The 21,227-nt window shown below is 36.7% G+C and overlaps 1 protein-coding gene across 2 annotated transcripts in view; it reads right to left on the bottom strand.

Moving 5' to 3' along the window:
* RSPO2 (R-spondin 2) overlaps positions 1-21,227 on the bottom strand; it is a 260,882-nt gene that overhangs the window by 95,345 nt on the left and 144,310 nt on the right. For both annotated transcript variants that reach the window (XM_043969360.1, XM_043969435.1), the window contains 2 exons: positions 10,065-10,208; positions 8,548-8,736 (listed from right to left, as the gene is read on the bottom strand). In XM_043969360.1, the coding sequence (XP_043825295.1) occupies positions 8,548-8,736; positions 10,065-10,208 (333 nt within the window). The remainder of the gene's footprint in view (positions 1-8,547; positions 8,737-10,064; positions 10,209-21,227) is intronic.

The raw sequence follows: 21,227 nt of genomic DNA, 5'->3' as shown, positions 1-21,227 counted from the left end.
AACCAAGATAACAGGCTTTCTTTCTTGGTTCTGCAAGAATTATTAAAACCTGTATCCAAATGGTTTTCAAGCTTAGCACACATAATGCAGACCACATAAATTGCAACCTAAATGTAAACAAAATGTCGATAAATAAAAAGCACATGTCTGAGGCATATTTTCTTGACTCTATCCTACTGAAAATGTCCTTATTTCCTGCTCTCAGTTTAATCCATCACAATCTACAACTGCCTTTAGTTATATTATCTAATGCTTCAGCCACATGTCACTGTCAGTTTATAAACAGAAAACATTAGTTAGAACCATAATCTCAGCAAAACATCTCTCTTAGAAAGGCAATAGTAGTAAAATCCTAAAACACTGAATAATATTTCCTTTAGTCTCCCCCAAGTTAAAAGCCACATTTTGTTTACAAGCAGCTAAAGGCTGGATAAAGATCTGCTTATTTAGGAGGGCAGATGATGAAAAAATTCAAATTTCTCCACAAATTAAAAAAATAATTAAATGGTTGATGATTATTACTGCTAACACGTTCTAGGTCCTCAGCTAAGGCAGCCCAAAGTTCAGTAGCCAGAAGTAAACATCACGGTTTGCCAAAGCCCCACCTGAAGGAATTTAACAAGCTGTGATGGTTGAAATGGGTCAGCAACAGACAGACCATCCTGGCACGAAGAAATCAGAGACAGGGGTGGGGTTCCTGTTGGAAAGCACCAGTGTGCAACTCATGAAGCAGGGAAGCTGACCCAGAACTAAGTAGCATAGCAACCAACCTCCATAGGACAGACTTTCCCCAGACTGAGAATGGAAAGGACTTAAGATCCAACATTATTCTTTTAGTTCCACTCACACCAAAGGTAGCATTGTGGCCTCCAATATTCTTCTGAAAAGAGAACTTCCAAAAGTATATGAAACCAAGCCTTACTCTCTTATCTCAGCATCCTGGTATCATGGAAATGGTATCAGGAGTATATTTCATTGTTGTTATCTTTTTTCCAAATTCAGGTTAGATCAAGTATATCAAGCACTGAATCCAGGTACCAGGTATTGTTGTCATTTCAGTCAGTCGTGTCTGACTCTTCATGATTCTGTTTGGGGTTTTCTTGCCAAAGAGGCTGTAGGGGTTTGTCATTTCCTTCTCCAGCTCATTTTACAGATGAAGAAATTGAGTCAGAGGATTAAGCGATTTGACCAGGGTCATACAGCTGGTAAGTATCTGAGGCCAAATTTGAAGAGATGAAGATGAATCTTCCTGACTCCAGGCCCAACACTCTATCCACTGCATCACCTAGCTGCTCGTGTGCCGTATACTAGGGATATAATTACACAACTAAATGGTTCCTGCCTTCAGAAAGTTTGTATTCTATCTATGGAAATAACATGTACATATTTAAGTGGGTTCAAAATACATTAAAAGAAAATACAAGGTAACTATTGGGGGGAGGGGGAGGGAGCATTAGGAAAGGATTCATGAAGGAGGCAAGACTTACACTGAATTTTGATACAGTCTAGGGATTATAAAACAAAGATATAATAAGGAGGTAATCCCAGACATAGGGAGAAAAGTCCTGCAATGGCATAAAAACAGGTAAAGAAAGATTATACGAGAGGTTCTGCAAGAAGGCCGGAGTACATGAAAAGAATGGGACAGTGGAAACTATTCAACCTGGAGGACTGAACTTGGCATCACTAGAACCAAGTTCAAATAGTGGCTCTGCCACTTATTACCTGTGTCATCTTTGGAAACTCTCTCTCTCTCTTTTTTTTTTTTTTTTTTGCGGGGCAATGGGGGTTAAGTGACTTGCCCAGGGTCACACAGCTAGCAAGTGTTAAGTTTCTGAGGCCGGATTTGAACTCAGGTACTCCTGAATCCAGGGCCGGTGCTTTATCCACTGCGCCACCTAGCCATCCCCTCAGAAACTCTCTTAACCCCTCTGGATCTCGTTTTCCTCCTCTATAAAATGAGTGTTAGACTGAATGACCTGTAACATCCCTTCTATCTCTAGATCTATGATCCTAACAGTGACAAATCTGGAAAGGCAGGCTGGAACCAGATGGTTAAGGGCTTTAAATGCACTGAGGATAAGTATGTACAAATACACACATATATAGATGTATGCAAATGAATTTATATGTATTTGATCCTAGAAGCAACTGAAAACCACTGGAGTCTTTCGAGGAGGAGTGTAGCAATGCCACCTCAGTGTTTTAACACTATGACTTAGCAGCTATATAGATCAGAGGCTACTTTGGAACAAAAGAGAACCTGAGTAGAGGAACAACTAAAAAAGTTCACTGTTGGAATTCTAGAAAACAAACAGGCTGTGAGTCGCCCCCACTTACTCACTATTCATTGGAAGTTAGTTTCTATTGTCCATTTCTTGACTCAGCTCAGTTCAGACTTACTGATGACCTTTCCTTAATTCTTCTACTTGATCTTTTGGCAACATTTAATCCTTTTAAATCCTCCTTCCATGATGCTCTCCTCCTTTGGTTTCCATAACACAGAATTCTTTTTGTTCTCCTTCCTCTGACAGTTTACATGAGGTCTCCTTTTCATCTTCCTATCCACAGAATTCAGGCATTCTTTGCATTCTATCCTTTCTCTCTTCTCTCCTTCCTCGCCCCTCACTGATGAACTTATCCACTTGCTGCTCTCAACTAGTCCCTTTATGGAGTTATTCAAAACACTTTTCCCTAAGTTCTGACCACAGTCCAGTTTTGTGGCTAGGGCCCACTGGATGTGGAACGAGAAAGATCAGTGGCTGAGACACCCTGGGAAAGCTATTGACCTCTTTGTGCCTCCATTTCCTCATTTATAAAATGAAAGAGTTCAGCCAGATGGCCTCTAAAGAAGCTTGTCAATCTAAATCTATGATCCCATAACCTGTGACTTAATCCCCAGACTCACGAGTATCTGCCAGACAAACTTTTCTGGAAGTCTTGTCAGTATACCACATTCCTATGTTCAAGACCAAACATTGTGTTGGATTTGCAATCCAAGGACCTGGGCTCAAATGCTCATTTCTTTCCCTCCTTCTACTTACTACCTGTATGACCATAGGTAAGTCATTTAACCTCTTTGTGCCTCAGTTGCTCATCTATAATATATGGAAGTTGGACTACATGGACTATGAGATCCCTTTCAGCTCTAGATCTATGACCCTGTAAGTTAGTTGCTGGGCCCTATTAATTATCTCTGAAACATCTTTCACATCTTTCCCAATCTTTTTCCATGATACTAAATCAGACCCTTATTACTTATTGCAATAACCTCCTCACTGATCTTGGACTCCTCTAATCCATCCTACATACACAACTGCCAGACTGCTTTTTAATTTTTTTTTAATTTAAAAAAAAAATTTTTAATTTAATTTATTTTTATTTTTTCCAGACTGCTTTTCTTAAAGCAGAGAATCAAGTATGTTAATGCCCCACTTAGAAACCTTCAATGCATCCCTAGTGCCTATAGAATCAAGTTTATAGCCCTGCTTTCAAAGGCTGTCAATCTTTTGGCTTCCCCTTACTTTCCTAGTTTCGCCTCTGCCATTCTCCTACATTCTAGCCGAACTATACTTCTTGGAACACATCCCGTACTTTTTCAAGCCTCTGCTTTTGCTAGTGCTTTTTACCTTTGCCCAGACAGTCCATATCATCCAGTTCTTATGTTCATCTAGTAAAACCCTCCCCCATCCATTAAGACCCATCTAAAATGCCGCTACCTTCCTGATCCTCCCCTGAATCAGAAGTGATATCTCCCCTATCAAAACTCTATAGCTTTCCTTTTGTGTCTTCTATTAGTTATTTATGCATCTATCCATCATATTTCCTCAGTTGAACTCTAAGGTCCAAGGGCAAATATCACATCTTAGATTGTCTCTGAACCCCCCACACCTTCCTCTATGGCTCCTCATCTAGCATAGAGCTTTAGACAAAGTAACTTGCACTAAACATGTATTGAGTCAAGTTGATTATCTTATGATGTTTTTTCAATCTTTATTGAAACTAGTTACATGCGGCAATGTTGTACAGAAGAAAGAGTACACAGCCTCATGGACTCAGAAGAATTGAGTTCAAATTCCACTCCTGTTGATTACTACCTTTGTGTCCCCATGCAAGTCACTTAATATTCCTAGGTCTCAGTGTGTTCCTTTATAAAATGAAGAGGTTGGATCAGATGGATTCGGACATTCTTTTGCATCCTAGATTTATAATCCTAGAATCTGTTACAAGTATCTCCAGTTTTATTGAAGAGATGTTACAACAAATGGAGTCATTAAAGAACTTTGATGTAAAAAAAAAATAAACCCAATTTTCCCACTGACCAAAAATTAGACTGCCATTAACTTAACCATAAAGAGCAGTGAAAAAACTAAAGAGATGAATATAGCTGCCAGTCCTTGTGGTATGCAGGGAATTCAAGTGTACCAGCAGAGCAGCAGGTGTTTATAATTTCAACCTGGTAAAGCGCTACCTGGCTGCTTATTTTTTCCTAATAGTACTTTCCTTTCTTTTACTATCGCTCAAGCTCCCAGATCATAAAATTTTCTTCAACCCTTGGTGATTCTCTAAGTCCATCTTTACGTAATTTCCCCTTCTTATCTGTAGTGATGAACAAGTGTATCTTCATTCTTTACTGCTGCTGCTGCTGCTACTAGATATTGACCAATGTACAATATAAATTGTAGTTAGAAATTCATTAAATTCAAGCATACTAAATCACCTAAATTAGTTCCTAATTCATTAATTCTCCAAATTACAATCAGTATAATTTTTTGGTTTTGAAACTGTCCCTTTTGTGTTACTACTCACTCCTTTGACTCATTGTCTCTCCTACTTTCCCATGCAATATTTTCCTCCATGATATGCATCATTCCCTATATGATATTGTATTTTCCTTCCCTACTTATTTTTCCTTTTTATCTTTCTCCATCCCTTGCTATCATGTTAAACTCAGCAATAGTTGGACATGGCATCATATCTTTTGCTGGCCTTTTGACAGTCTGTCTCTAACGGATGCCACATGTGTATCCAAAAAGGAATTCTGCTTAAAACCAGAGGACTGAGTACACAAGGCAGAGACCTTCCTAAAGCAGGAGGGTGAAAACTGTGAGCTGGAGATGGCTTGGCAGCTGCACTAGTCAGCTCCTGGAAAATGTTCCAGACCACTAGTTGTGAAACAATACTATTGGTCTTCCAAGTCTCTTTCCTCTTCCCCTATATGACAGCCACAGAACCTGCCATTTACAAAACCTGGATATGAATCATAGAATCCTAGAATTTTAAAATTGGAAGAGACCCCAGAGATTATGAAATCCAACAATATCTTCTGGCAGATAAGGAAAATGAGATCCACAGAGGTTAAATGATTGCCCATTGTCAGTCCCAGATCTTATTAGTGACAGAGCTCAGATTGGAACCCAACTTCTCTCAACTCCTATCAATGCTCTTTAATATAAAAGGAAGACAACAAACCAGTTTTCAATAAAAGGAGGCAAGAGGAGAAATAACTTTTCAAAACAAAAAGAGACTAAAGAGCTTTAAAAGAAACAAGCTTTTTTAAAACAAAAAAGATAAAACTGATTACACAGAAGATCCATGACACCTACATTCTATACCAATTACCTTATAGAGATTAGTTCCAAACATATTGTCCACATCCCTCAATGCTCTATAAATGGAGTAGGAAAAAAAGTAAATGTGTATTCTAGCTAACAATTAACAGAACTTCATCTTGAATTTAAAGGGGGGGGGAGGGAGAAATCAAACACATTTGAGGACCTTTACATTGTCATTGCATAACAGCTTTTTAGGGTAACATCTTATGCACTTAAAGTGAATATTCCATCATGGTGACCTATAACTTATGTCTGCAAGTAATTGTAAGCAGCTGATTCTAATACTACAATGTTTAATGTGAAAGGAGGTTAAGGCTGGGTTTCTGAACAATCAGGTTAAGATTGGATGCAACAGCAGAAAATCCATACATATGTTGGAAAATTCTGAAAAATGCCCATAGTCCCAACCTGATTACGCTTCACATTTTTGCATGGTTTGTCAAAGCAGCTCAGTGAAATCAGATCAAGATGGAGAATGGGATAAAGTGATTTTGTTTTCTGTTTTTCCATTAATCACCATGACCCAGGGAAGCAAAGACCTTTCCCTTCTCTCCTGAGGCAAGAAGGGACACTTCTTTAGGAATTATGCTGATTCAAATCAGTTGCTGTTAAAGTTCCAAAATTTATTTCTATTTTTCCTTTAGTATTTTTGGATTTGCGAAGGTTTGTGTTATTACTTCCCAGTGCAATTTGGATTAAAGCAAACTAATTTGTGCATAATTTGCAAAATAGGACTAATCTCTTTTAAGGTGATTGACATTTTCCTTCAATTGAACTATCTTGATATTTGTGTTATTGTCCAGAAACTATGATGTAACATTTTTTTTTAAAAAATGAAGACAGAAAATTTAAAAAAAGAAAAAAAAAGAAAAAAAAGAAAAAAATGTGGATAGACAACTCCTTCAAAGAAATTGAAAGGTAAGACATGGATATAAACTCTTGGGTTAAAAAAAAAAACAAGGCAAAAGCCTTGACCTTGGTTAACTCATTTACTTAAAGAAAAAATTAATTAGCTCTCTGCTCAAGACTTCCATTTTGGCTGCATTTAAACTAACACTAGTTAACAGAGTAGTGTGAGGTTATTTTTCAATTAAGATAGTGTACTACTAATACCAGTTTAGACAAACATCTGAAGTTTTCAGTGAATGTTACAGCTCAATAACCTGTTATCTAATAACATTTTTACTTCTATCAAACTGTATTAAGATGAAGTCTGTAACAAAACAGCACACTTTATTTGAACATAAGCAAATTTGCTTTAAAAGCCTTTTTGGCGAGTGATTTTTGTTATTAATTTGGACCACAATGGTGTGCAGAGCTGCTAAGAGAGGACAAGGGATGTTATATAAACAATATACCACAAAGCAGGCCTTTATTCTCGATACCTGGATACTTCAGATTTGTTTTCAGGCTCAAGGCTGCAGGTTAAATATCCTCAACTATGCAAGAGGGTAGCTTAGTAGTTTCATGAAAAAATATTTTTATATTCTGAATGAAAGCCACCCACTTTATTTGAACAACACCATCCTTGTGAGTATAAGAAACAGACGAATAAAGTTTGTTTCCCATAACCAAACAAGGAACTCTAATTGAATAGCAAACCCACCAAAATACAGGAGAGCTTCTGGATCTGATTCTAATAGGACCTAACAACCTATGTTAGTGTCTCCCTTAAAAAATAGAGGTCTCCGTGGGTTACAGATATTGTATATGACACAATGTAAAATGAATTTTTTTTTTTTAGTGAGGCAATTGGGGTTAAGTGACTTGCCCAGGGTCACACAGCTAGTAAGTGTTAAGTGTCTGAGGCCGGATTTGAACCCAGGTACTCCTGACTCCAGGGCCGGTGCTCTATCCACTGCGCCACCTAGCTGCCCTAAAAATGAATTTTTTAAAAAAGAAATTTAACCAAATATGTTTGCTTCTTATAGCCATGTGATAAAAAAAAAATCCACGAATTGCCAAAAACAAAAACAAACAAAACACCAGAAATGAAAACACCCTTGGTCCAATGCTACAAATAGACTGGATGAGCTTTTCTTTTTTCCTGACCTCTTTGCCCTTCCCAGTATTGAGTTAGGCATATAAACGGTCCAGTTGGTGGCAGGGACTATTGGTTGTTCCAGTACCACTACTGAGTTTAATGCCAAAGTTTTGGCTTCCTTCTTACTAAACAGCTGATTTTTAAAGTTTTTATTGGACCCACTAGTAATTTTTATAAATACCAATCAACACATGGATACATGGACACATGCACACAAGAAAGAGGCTAATTCCAAAAAATCTTTTTAAAGCATGTTAATGACAAATACACACACAGTTTTATAAATATTCAGCTGACAATGATAGGGACTATTCACATATTACATAAACCTCATTAATTTAAAAGTTTAGCTGTTACTCATATCCTCATGAATAATAGCCACCAAACCCAAATTTAGCTAGAATTCATTTTCTTGGAAACCTTAAGACTTTTCATAAACTTTACCTTACACTTTATTCCTTTTAAGACACGTTAACACTATATTAGATGAATAAGGTTTTTTCTTGAAAGGTGAATTCCCCACAGATCATAAAACAATGGTACTTATTTAAAGACACATTCCTCCGGCTTTTCATAGATTTCCTCACTGAACAACCACTTGATTTACATATTACAAATATTATTAGTTCCAATTATTAGACAAATGAAACTCAGAGAAATTAAGTGTTACTGTCACATAGCTAATAAGAGTGAGAGGTAGGATTTGAACCCAAGTCCTCCTGACTCTATTTCCCAGACTTTCCCTGTTCCATTCTTCCTCTAATATAAGTATAACACAGAACTTAACAACTCAACTGTAAAGAGAAAATGTCTTTCATAGGGACCTTATACTGGGGCAAACAAAATGAGAAGAAAAAGAAAACATCACAGGACAGATGAAATTCTTACCTCCTGGACAATGCCTCATGGCCATTTTACACCTTCTAGATTCAGCAATGGTTGGACATGGTATTGTGTCTTTTGCTGGCTTCTTAACAATTTGCCGTGTTCTTGTTTCCAGACCCCATTTAAATCCACATGTTCGGTTGTTTCTGCTACAAGTTCCCCACTCACTCCAGGGACCCACTTCACATCCCTCTGTTGAGACAAAGACAAGTAATAATTTGACACAGACTGACTCTATAACATCTACTTTATATAGGGATCTCTCCCTCTCTTTCTCTCTCCCTCTTTCTCTCCCCCACCCCATATGAGTTAACCCTATATATGTATTTGTGTCTGTATATATACACGTGTACATATATATATATATATATGTGTGTGTGTGTGTGTGTGTGTGTGTGTGTGCATATATACATATATAAACACACATAAGTATATGTGTGCATATATTGTCCTGGGTACACAAGCTTTCCCACTATTGTGAAAAGGTTTTTGCCCCCAATGGTAAGCTTTTCATCTTTCCTTATACAGTCTTTCAGTGGTACCACTGTGGTAAAGGCTTCTTAGCTTTCATTTGAAGAGGCTAAAAGACTTTTATAGTACATAATATCCAATCTAATAAAGATTTCTGAAGCACCTACTATGCGCCAAGCACAGTGTATATCATTCTAAAGTTCATCATGTAATCCAAAAAAGACAATCAAAAGGAAAACTTTTACTTTATTTTTGACCAAATCAAAATTCTTAAATCAGAATCTAGCCATTAGCTGGTCTCTAAATTTCAATTGTAGAATATAATTCTGAATCTCAGTGAAATTTAAAATATTTAAATAATGATAATTAATGAATAGTAATGCATGGGAAGATTGTATTACAAATTTATCACCCCAAGGATTAAATTTTATTGACCATTGAAGAAGATCATGGTACCATATAGAATGAAACATTTCTTCATTCATTCATTCAGCAAGTGTTTATTAAGCACTGTTCTAGTCCTTGGGGAAACAAAGACAAAAAACAAATAGTCTTTGCTGTCCAGAAGCTTACAATCTACTGGAAGGCTTGATGCATGTTACTTTATGTGGGTACAACCATGGCATATGCATTTCATACAAATGAACAGCTTTTATGCATCTGAATTTCTGTGTGGTAGAATAACAAAACTTTTGTAATTTATGGTCCTAATGAAGAGCACTTAACTGAATTGATGCTGCTAGAAATTTTAAAAGAAACAAACGTGAAAAGGTACATCTTTGGGGACAGTTACCATTGTTTTATTAACCTAAAATGAAACAGATATATTTCTTAGGTAGTAACCTTTTGCTAATACACGTTCATTTCAATAAGCAAACATGCCAATACTATTAGCAGAATAAAAAATGCTTGAGAATATTAATCTCAATAATTCAGTAAATCAAAATTATCAATGTAGTTCAAGTTGACAATGAGAAATCCAACAAGTTTTGCAAATACAGAGGTGTTAAAAGGGGCTGCAGTTTTAGAAGAAATTAAAGACCACTCACCCACGCATTCCATGGTTTCATCTAATGGTGCAAAACCATCAGGACATTCATGAAAGCAGCGGCCTCTATGCAAGTAAAAGCCTGCTTTGCACTTTGTGCAAAAGTCTTTGCTAAAGCAAGAGTCACAGTTTTCTATTCTGCATCCTAAATTTTTTTAAGAGAAAGAGAAATTCAGAGTAAGAAACATTTAATTTACAAATGTTCTTCCTACCCCCCCAAATCGTTATGCCCACAGAAATGTTAATAGCCAAAACTGTCATTCTTTCTTTTCACATCTACTAATGCTATCCCTTTCACATCATTCTCATTCCCTGGCTGGTCTTTGAACTTCTTATGGCTATGTGACAATGTTGAGAACTTTGTGTGAAGCCCTCAAATACTATGTTTAAAAAAATAAGAATTTGGATTGATTCTGTGATTTAAAAAAATGATCAGAGGATCTTAAACAAGATCACAATATAGCTACACATACAGACATAATTGGTATAACTGCTAGTATTCATTAAAGAAAAAAGAACAATTCAATCAACAAATTAATTTTATTTCCCCACACTGTAGAGATTCCTCTGAAACCCAATATAGAGAAAAACAAAAGAAGATTCTCCTTAGTGATTCTATGTTAATTTGATAATTAGGTCACCAAGCTAATTCTTATTAGACCCATCATTTTCAATGATTACTTGGATTTGCAGTGATTTTACAGATTTTTTTCCTAAATTACATTTGGCAAGGGACAAAGATGAGGGCATGAAGGTTTAGGATTTGGCTTAAACCTGGGCATGATGGATAGACTAATCTTTGCATATCGCTTTTTTAAGTGTTCTTAAGAAGATGACTGTTTTAGTGTAATGCCAACACTGAATTTGATATGTTAAAGCAACAAAAGAATCAGAAGGAAAAAATTAGTAGCAAAGACAAAAATAAAATCTGAAATAGCGCAGATTTTTAGTCTATTCTGAAAATATAAGTGATAAGTTTGTTGTAAAAAAATACTAATAAACGAATGTACGAAATATGATGAAAAATATACTGAAAAACAACATGGAATATTTAATAGATATAAAACACAGCTATTTCTTCATACTTCCTAAATATCAAGAGGCCTTACACCTCTAAATCATGATACCTGTGTGACCTTGGGCAAATCGCTTAATTGCCCTAGGTTTCAGTTACGTCAGCTATAAAAATCAGGAATGTATCTCCTGACAGAGAAGCAATGGATCCAATACGGCAAATGAAATATTCATTTTTTAGACTGGCTAATGTGAGAATTTGTTTTTCCTGACTTCACATTTTTATACAAATTTGTTTTTTTTTCCTTTTTTTTCTTCTCTAAGGGGGGAGAAGAGAGGATGGAGAAAGAAAACATTTATTAATTGGGAAAAAATTTAAAAATTTAATGAGTGTTGGACTAAATGGCCTACGATATTTCTCTCAACTTATAATACATGATATTGTCATCCTATAATCCTTAGTGGGTCTATTTGAAGAAATAAGTAACCCCAAAGAAGCAGTTAATGAGATAAGCACTATAAAGCATGTGCAAAGGCTGGACCACTCATTGAGAGAAAATTCAAAGGCACAACAAGAATTCTTTAATGCACAGAAAAGTACAAGGCTTATTTGTTTGGAATCATAACTCAAGAATATGCATTTCAATAAAAGTTTTATATGTGTGAAGGCAGTGGATAAAGCACTGGCCCTGGATTCAGGAGGACCCGAGTTCAAATCCAACTTCATACACTAGACACTAGCTGTGTGACCCTGGGCAAGTCACTTAACCCACATTGCCCTGCCCCCCCCCCAAATTATATGTGGTCCGTTAACCTCTTAATTATGGTTATATCACCTATCCTATCCACATAAAACATATTGAACTTTCTGCTGAATTTCAAAGTTCTATTGTTAAAGAAATTCTTGCATCTGTACAAAATATGTAAAGAAATATAAAAGGAAGAGACCAACCAAATCTATTAAATTAAAAATAAGTATGAGGCTAGATACCTTATAAATCACCTGCAAAGTTTAACTCCTATTTCAAATATACCTTTGCAATAATAATCTTGTTGGGCACATGAGATTATAGCAATATACATTTGGAATTATTATCATGAAATATTGGCCTGATTATTATTAGTGCTCATATTTTCCTTTCCTTTTTAAAAATTTTACCCTATCATTTCAAATTAGTTTATAGAATGTGAAATCTTTTAAATAGTGTAGAACTTTAGAAATTCTGGGTACGACAGATTCATGTTATTCAGCTTTTTCCTGGGTCCTCATCTAGCAAGGCCATAATTTCATTCTTTCCTGATTTCACTTCTTAATACTTTAAGAAATTGTCTATTCCCTTATCAAAGCTCCCACCATACTCTTAACTGAAGATCTCTAAGGATTTCCTGAGAAAAGTGAAGCCTTTATCTTTAAGCTTACTTTTCTTCCCCCTTCTCTTCAACTCAAGACTTTGGGAAATCATTCTTCACTCTGTCTTCAATTCCCCTAGTCTCTGATGAGGTGGCCTTTCTCCTTTCCAGTCCTTTCTACATATGTCCTTGATCTCTCTGTTTATATATATAAACCTTCCAGTGCTTGGAAGAGAGGAAGTCTACCTCCTTTCTGGCTTGCTTTCCCTCTACCAAACAATCTAATAAATTTCTTTCGAAAACTATTTCAGATTTTAGGATTTATTCTCATAAAAACCACCATCCTCTCTAGTCTTCTCCAAGGATGTTCAACCACCCCCCATCCAAACTTCAGCCTCTTCTCTTTCAAATGGCTCCTTCCCTACTGCCTTCCAACATGTCCACCTACATGTTCCTTATACTTAAAAAAAAAATAAAAAGGAAAAATTCTTTGACGATCTCAATAATGTCCTTGAGCTATTTCCTCTCCACTCAGAGATAGTATATTCAAGTATTTTCAGAGTACGACATATTAAAAAAGGAACTGAATTTGGAGGTAGAAAGAAAGGTGCAAATCCAACCTCAGACATTTAATAGAGGTGATTGCCTGGTCAAGTTATTTACCTATCAGTTTCCTGATCCGTAATACTGGAAGATTATACTCTATGGACTCTACAATCCCTGCCAGCTGTGAATCCATTACTCTTTGACCTTGCTTCTCCAGTGTTTATTTCTAGTTTTCCTATTTGCTGTTCCATGTGAATTTTGTTTACTGTATCATCAGCTATATCATATCCCTAATCTCCTTTTTATATATTTTCTTGGTGATTTCATCAGCTTCAATGGGCCAACATAAATCCACATAGGCAAACTGTCTGTGGGTCACTTCAAACTAGATTCCTGGGATCTCTTAAATTCAACATGTTAAAAATCCAACTCATTATCTATCCCCTGATAATCGCTCTCTTTCAAACCTGCCTATTTCTGTGTAAAATACTATTATTCCTCCAGTCCAGCTCGTAACCTAATTTTTGACTTCACACTTTACTTCACCTCACATATGGAATCAGGTACTAAATCTTCCTGTTACATCCTCTAAAACATGTTTCTATATAACCCCTTCCCTCTACTCATAGTCAACACCCTAATATAGGCAGTCATCACTTCTCACCTAGTCTATTGCAATAGCCTCCTAATTGGTCTCTCTGTCTCAAGTCTCTCCCCTCTCCATTTTCTTTATGTTGTTAGGTTTTTTTTTTAAACAGACAACAAAGTAAAGTTCCTCAATTGTAGATCTAACTATGTCACTCACTACTCTGTTCAAACTTTCAGCGAGTCCCTACCATCAACAGAATCAAACAGCTTCCCCTCAAGCATTTGAAGTTCTTCCCAGTGTGGTTCCTTCCAAGCTATCTTTCAAAGCTCATTATGCATTATTCTTCATTCTGCTTTTTGCAATCTACCCACAGTGGCCTCCTCTTTGCTAATTGTAGAAAGACCTCATTTTCCCAGTCTTTTCCTTCAAGACACAACTGGAGCACCATCTTCCACATGCAGCCATTCCTCATGCTCCCTCCTCCAATTGCTAGTGTCCTTCCTCCGAAGCTACCTTGTTATCGTTCTCTTTAGAGTTATTCTCTATATAATTAGATATGTAATTGTCTCCCCTGTTAGAATGTAATTTCCTTGAGAGCAAGGATCATTCCATTCTTTGTCACTAATATCCCCAGTGCCTGGCACATAGCAAGTGAGTAATAAATGTTGGTGACTGCCGCCTATTCTTCAGATAAACTCTTTTGTTTTGTCATGTGTTCTGTGCTTTCCATGGTATAGGGAACTCCCAAGAAGAAAATAATTTCTACTAGTGCAGATTAGTATGTGCTCTGCAATATACAATCTGCCTTTGCCTGATAATAAACTCTCCTGATAAGATAATTTAAACATTTGTCTTCAAAACTTCAGTCAAATCAAGTTGACAAAGTCATTCTACTGTAGAATACTTTCAACTTATCTGTTTTAGTTCTTTGCCATGATCAGGGTGAAAGAAAAGCTATTCTTCAGCATTTATTCACAAGACTATATGGACATCATTATCTAAATCATAAATGTGGTTACTCATCATCCAAAGTTTTACTGTACTTTCCTCCTCTATGTAACCCCTATTATCCAAAAATCACAGGACATATGGTCAGAAAACTGAAATCTCAGGCCCAGTTCTACTGCATATTCTGTGACCTAGGCCTCAATACCCTCATCTACATTATCAGAATAATACATGCACTACCTACCAAAAGAATTACCTTCACTTAGTTTTTTAAAAAATCAATAACAGTGATCAATATATTCAAGAGCAGCAGGGAATATAAAGTTTTATTCAATAAAAAGTGTAATAACTGGTTTGGTCCTCTAGACAAAGAGGGCCAGCCTTCGAGTGTAGAAACTCAGAATTTAAGTCCTACCTTTGACACATGTAATACAACCTATCCCCAAAGACTTTTAATTGAATGCCTATTGTGTGCAAAGCAGGGAGAAGCAGGCTTGGCATACTAGAGAGAGCTGGCTTTATAGTCTGGAAAACTTATGTTTAAGTCCTGCCTTTGACATATATTGACTATGTGATGCTAAGGAATTCACTTAACCTCTTACTTATCCCAAGCAATCTTCTAAGGCTTTAAGATGTAGAGAAGGTGTTGATCCATGTTGATAGAAATTCTTCCCCCAAATCTTCCTACACTGATAAAATTCTTTGTGTGGTTATTTTATAAAAAGAGAGAACAAGGTGCTCTGCTAGCCTCTGCGAATTCAAAGATAAAAATGAAGCAATTCCTTACCTGAAAGAATCTATTATTCTATTGGTGGCTATGTGGCCATAGGCAAGTCATTTAAATCTCTCAGTTCTCCAGACAACTCTCCAAAACTGTCAGTTAAAAATAGTTAACAATCTGAGAAGGGAATTTCCTCACTGGGAGTACCCCTACAAAGCTAAAGTCACAAGTCCAGGCCAAATTTTTTTTTAAAAATTTAAATATACTTCAAGAGAGCCCAAGATCTATAATCACTCAAAGGAAAATTTGGCCCATTCCCAATGGAAAAACAAAACAAATCAACCAAATGGATAAAAATTCTCATTGTCCAGACAATAAACTATGAAGTCTAATGGGCAATCAAGAAAACTTTTACATCGGTTCATCTAACTTAATGAAATACTGCAGATCAGAAACGAAAGTGACCCAGAATTAAAAAGAGGACAACAGTGGGCTGGATTGCCTTTAGGAAATTGTGCAGTTATTTCCAATGACTCCAATATACACTTTAGGAGGGGACAAAAATGACCTGTCTTATTAACACTGAGTTGTTCGATGATTTTTATATGGCTGCTAAATGAAAATCAGCCTGATTTTCTGTTTGTTTTTTTCGTTTTTTTCCTCTATAGATGTATTGAATTTTTCACAAGTCCTTCAGAATTGTCTTGGATCACTGCATTGCTGAAAATAACCAAGTCATTCACAACAAATCATCTTACAATATTGCTGTTATTTTGTATACAGTACATTTCACTTTGCATCAGCTCGTGTATATCTCTCCAGGCCTTTCTGATAGCATCCTGCTCATCATTTCCCACAGCATAATAGTGTTCCATCCCAATCCCATTTCACATTTTTTTCAGCCATTCCCCAACTGATGGACATCACCCCCATTTCGAATTCAACTTTTAAAAAAATTTATTTTAGGATACTAACCTAGTAGTGGTATTGCTAGATCAAAGAGTATGCATGGTTTTATAGCCCTTTGGCAATAGTTCCAAATTGCTCTACAGAATGTTTGAATCAGGTTACAACTTTAGCAAGAGTGTATTAATGTCTCGTTTTCCCCATATCCCCCCACAACATTTGTCATTTTCGTCTGCCGTCCTATTATCCAATTCAAAAGGTATGAGGTAGTACTCCAAAATTGTTTCGACCTGAATCTCTCCAGTCAATAGTGAGTTAGAGCATTTTTTCATATGAGAATTATCCTGATTTTCAAAGAACTAAAGTCATGAGTAACACAGAAGGCAATGGAGAAACATGCATGATATACGTTAGTAGAAGACATGCTACACAGGAGAAAAAGTGGCAAGAGAAATAGCTGATTACAAAGAGATGGGCCTGTGATAAAGCAAGAGCAGAGGTTCAACAAAGGCAAGACTGTTTGCTCCATTGAGATGCATGCAGTGTCACCTGACGTTGAAGCAGGTCCCCAGCATGTTGAATACATTCCTGTATTGAATTTATGGGAGAACACAGACAAGAGTTGGGAAGAGTGGGTATGCATAAACAAATTGTGATCTGCGGAGGGAGCATATATATTAATGATAAGTATGGAAACAAACATTATGGCTAATTAAGAATGTGATTAGAAAAAGAGGAGGAAAAATACACATGAAATTTCCTAAATGGCTTACTGTTCACTTTTATGCTGTTTGGGATGGAATTGACTAATCAATGTTTTTTAAAGTAGACTTTATACTTAAACTTGGGATCCTATCCTAGAATTAGAAGGAATATTAGAGGCTAGCTAGTCTAACATCCTCATTAAGAAGAAGAGGAAATCTGAGATGGAGAAGCTAATTGACTTGCTCAAGGTCATACAAATAGCCAGAATGTTAACCTAGGTCCTCTGACTCCAAATCTAGTGTTCTTTTCCACTGTCCACACCGTCTGCCTTCATAAAATATGTTCTGAATGCAAGAGTCACCAAAGGTGGGAGGGAATTAGTCCAAAGTTGACATAACTAGAGTAATATTTCATCACTTGGCCTTTTGACAAAGGCTAAAGGATTCTCACTCCCCAACACAACAAAACTTGAATATCTTAACAGGATAACTCAAGGGAGTCATTTTTTCCTTTAAATTTAGTATCACCTTTAAAGATCTCTCACACTGAAAGAATGAAAATGTGCCATTTTGAAGTATGAAGATTTTTATAAATTGTTTAGCTCTTTTCAGGCTTTTGACAATAACTTTAAACACTGTGGTTAATAATTCCTCCTCAAAAACTCGTGATGATTTATAAATAAGCCCAAGAAGTTTTTTTAAAAGCTTCACCAAAATTCTGCATTTCTAACTACTCCCACCCACATCAGTAGAAGCTAAATCTGGAAGCAAATGTTATCTAAAAAGTGGGCCAGGAAACTCATCGTGGCTGTTATGGTGGCCCAACCTTAGGAAAATAACAAGGGGCAAAAAGCCAGATCAACTGAGTGACCTTTCATGGCCATCTTGGGCCCAGGGCAAACTATTTATTATTTTTAGCTAAGGACAGAAGGAAGCCTGAGCTCTAAGTCTGGAAATAACCCTATTTAGGAGGAAGATGTAGGTCACCTCGTGGGATGAGTTTTAAGGCAAGACATTCTTAACCAGACATGGAGGGGTTAGAGAAATGGCACGAATTTCTAAGATCAATTACAAAAAAGTACATTTGGAGGGGATGGAGTGACATGGAAGAAAGTATAAAAGAAGAGCATATCCAAGTACATATAGCAGGTGTGTAATTAAAACTCTTTGCTTTATCTTTAATATATTTAGGTCCAAGTATGACAAATAATGAGAAGTGAAAAAAATACATAAAGCTTTACATAAAAGGACAAATTATTCTTGAAAGAAGCTTATAAGATGCAGTGAATCTCTCAAGGTCAAGTAACTGAGTGTTTCCTGACTTCCTGAAACATTTGGACTTGGAGTTAGGAGACTTGGGTTATACTTCTTTCTCCCTAATCATTTGGACATTGATCACAGATCTAGAGCCAGATGAAAGCCCAGTGATCACCCAGTCTAACTCCCTCATTCTATAGATGAGAAAACTGAGGCCCAGAGAGGTTACGTCTTACCCAAGGTAACATAATAAATATAAGAGTCAGAATTTGAACCCAAGCCTTATTCTCCAGACCTAATGCCCTCTCCACTACATTACAATAAAAAAGTCATAATTTCTCTGTGCTCTCTGTAGATCCCAGTATTGTTTTAAAGATTAAATCAGATATTTATAAAGAGAAGCCATACCAGAATAACCTTATCTATGTTGAAGGATGAGGCAGACAGTGGCTCAGTGAACAAGGGACTGGACGTGGAGTCAGGTAGACCCGAGTTCAAATTCAGCCTCAGAATGTCCAAGCTGTGTGATTCTAGGAAAATTATTTAAATGGGAGAAGGAAATGGCAAACCAGTCCAGTACCTTTGCCAAGAAAATGCCACATGGGGTCATGAAGGGTTGAAAATAATTGAAACAAACGAATATGTCAAAGGATATTACCTAAAATAGGGACTACTCAGTTTGAAGCTAAACCCAAAGTTAATCTATAAATCCTGAGTGAAAAACAGACCAAACCTGTAAAGCCAATCAGAGACAAAGAGAAAATCAAAGCCCCACCCCACATAAGGAATCATTTATCATTTCGTCAAACTCTTTGGTAGGTAGTACAGGTCCCTGTAGTTCAGACATTTTTACATCCCTCCAGAGTTCTTCCTTGTACTCCTCTAATTTCCTTTGCCCTTGAAAAAAAGGTAATTAGAGGTAAACTATGAAAAGCTCTTAAATCCCTTCCCCCTCTTCTTGCAATAGTTAACTGGTTTGCCACAGACTCAGACTTGTAATGTCTTTCCTAGTAGCTTTACTGTGATGTTTAAATATTTATATCTTGCCCACCCACATAAAATAATCTGAAGAGACATTAAGGCTCATAGAATAGCATGAGCTCAACAACCAACAGCCAAACACACATAGAACACTGGCTTTATGCCTCATAGATTCAAGTAATACACAATTAAAAGCCTTTGCACAAGCAATGAAGTCAGATATCACCCTTCCTGTAACAATTACGGTCCTGGAGGCTGAAGAATAAACCCACTATTCTTGATTCTATGGTGGTAGAATCAGGATAAAGAACTATGATCAGGTAAAAATATTATATCTATGACAAAAAATTATTTTTAAAATGTTTTTCACCAAAGGAGGAAACATACAGCAACCAGAGAGAGTTAAGGATGATGGAGAAAGAAACAGAAATGATTTTGTACTTAGAATACACTAGAGACTACCTGGGCAGAGAGAAGGAATGGATGAGGAGTTTTGCAAACAGACAAGCCGTCTGGAACAGATGTGTAATAAAGTAGTAATAGAAGACTTCAATTATCCACACATCTGCTGGAGCGCTTTAGCTGCCAAAAAAAAGAGTAGTTAATAACTACTTGACTTGCCTTCATGAGAATTTCATTATTCAAAAGTGAAGAAATAGGAGCAGCTAGGTGGTGCAGTGGATAAAGCAACGGCCCTGGATTCAGGACGACTTGAGTTCAAATTTGGCCTCAGACACTTGACACTAACTAGCTGTGTGACCCTGGGCAAGTCACTTAACCCTCATTGCCCCCCCCCCAAAAGTGGAGGAATCAACAGGGGGAAGTTCTAGTCTGAATTTAAATCCCATTAACCAAGTACAATGATGATGATGATGATGATAGCAATAATAATAGTCGAAGGTGGCATATATGCATAATGTTTTAATGTTTGCAAAGTGATTTACAGATATCTCATTTCAATCTCTCAAAAACACTAGAGTTGGTTGCTATTATTGTCCTCATTTCATGGAATTGGGAAACTCAGGTAAACTAGTTGCTTGGGTAAAAATAATGGCAATTATCCATTGGGTGGCAACTCCATTCTAAAATTTGTAATAGAGAAGTAGAGGAAATGAGGGCATAGACTGACATTCAACCTAGATTTGGGGGAAGCAGATTCCAAAGAGTTCAGAGGAAAATAGGTGGGAGTTTATGAACTGAAAATTTTGGAAGTACATTCACTCATTTAGTATGGAAAACACTAGCAATAAAATATAAAGACCTAAATGGGAACAATTCCAATGACAAGGTTAAAATGAAGAGATTGATGTGAATGCACAGTAAACTTACTGACCAAGATTTTAAAAGATATGTATAATTTTCAGAAATGGTCAATGTCAGAATTTGCATTGCTCCAATATGAATGTTTTATATTGAGAGATTTTTTTCCCATTTTTAAGAAAATTTAATTACCCTATTAGATGGGGGAGAGTGGGAAAGGCAAATAAATTTAAAATAACAATGACAACAAAGAAAGGCACAGGATAAATAGTGTTGGGAGTGCTTGAACTTGGGGAATGCTGAGGAATGTGAAGAGAGCTAAGGTTGATAAGGAGGGGTGATCTATTAAAGCTATGTGGAAAGAGAGAGAAAAAATGGAGTATCCGAGCAATGCCCTTTGCTGGCGATCGATGAGATTACAATAATAACTGACCAGGGCAGGGCTGCCAAACGTTTATTTTGCTTACATTTTCTTAACATTTATATTGGAAGTGACAGACTAAAAATGACCAACAGGGAATTGATGCTCAAGACACATAAAGAATTATTAAGAGTATACCTAGCTGAGGGGCAGCTAGGTGGTGCAGTGGATGGAGCACCAGCCCTGAAGTCAGGAGTACCTGAGTTCAAATCCGGCCTCAGACACTTAACACTTACTAGCTGTGTGACCCTGGGCAAGTCACTTAACCCCAATTGCCTCACTAAAACAAACAAAAAAAAAGCAAGAAAAAAGAGTATACCTAGCTGGACCTTGATGACTTCAAGTAACATGGGCCAGAAGACCCTGGCCCACATCCCGAGTTTCTGGGAAATAAAATAGTTGTAACTGCAGAGCCACTTCGAATCATAACATATTTGAAAGAAAGTAGGAGAGGGAACAAGCACTTA

This window comes from Dromiciops gliroides, chromosome 1, assembly GCF_019393635.1.
Source record: "Dromiciops gliroides isolate mDroGli1 chromosome 1, mDroGli1.pri, whole genome shotgun sequence".
Classification (NCBI taxonomy): Eukaryota; Metazoa; Chordata; class Mammalia; order Microbiotheria; family Microbiotheriidae; genus Dromiciops; species Dromiciops gliroides.
Note: the sequence above shows the minus strand (reverse complement) of the source record. Positions and strands in the feature narration are given on the sequence as shown.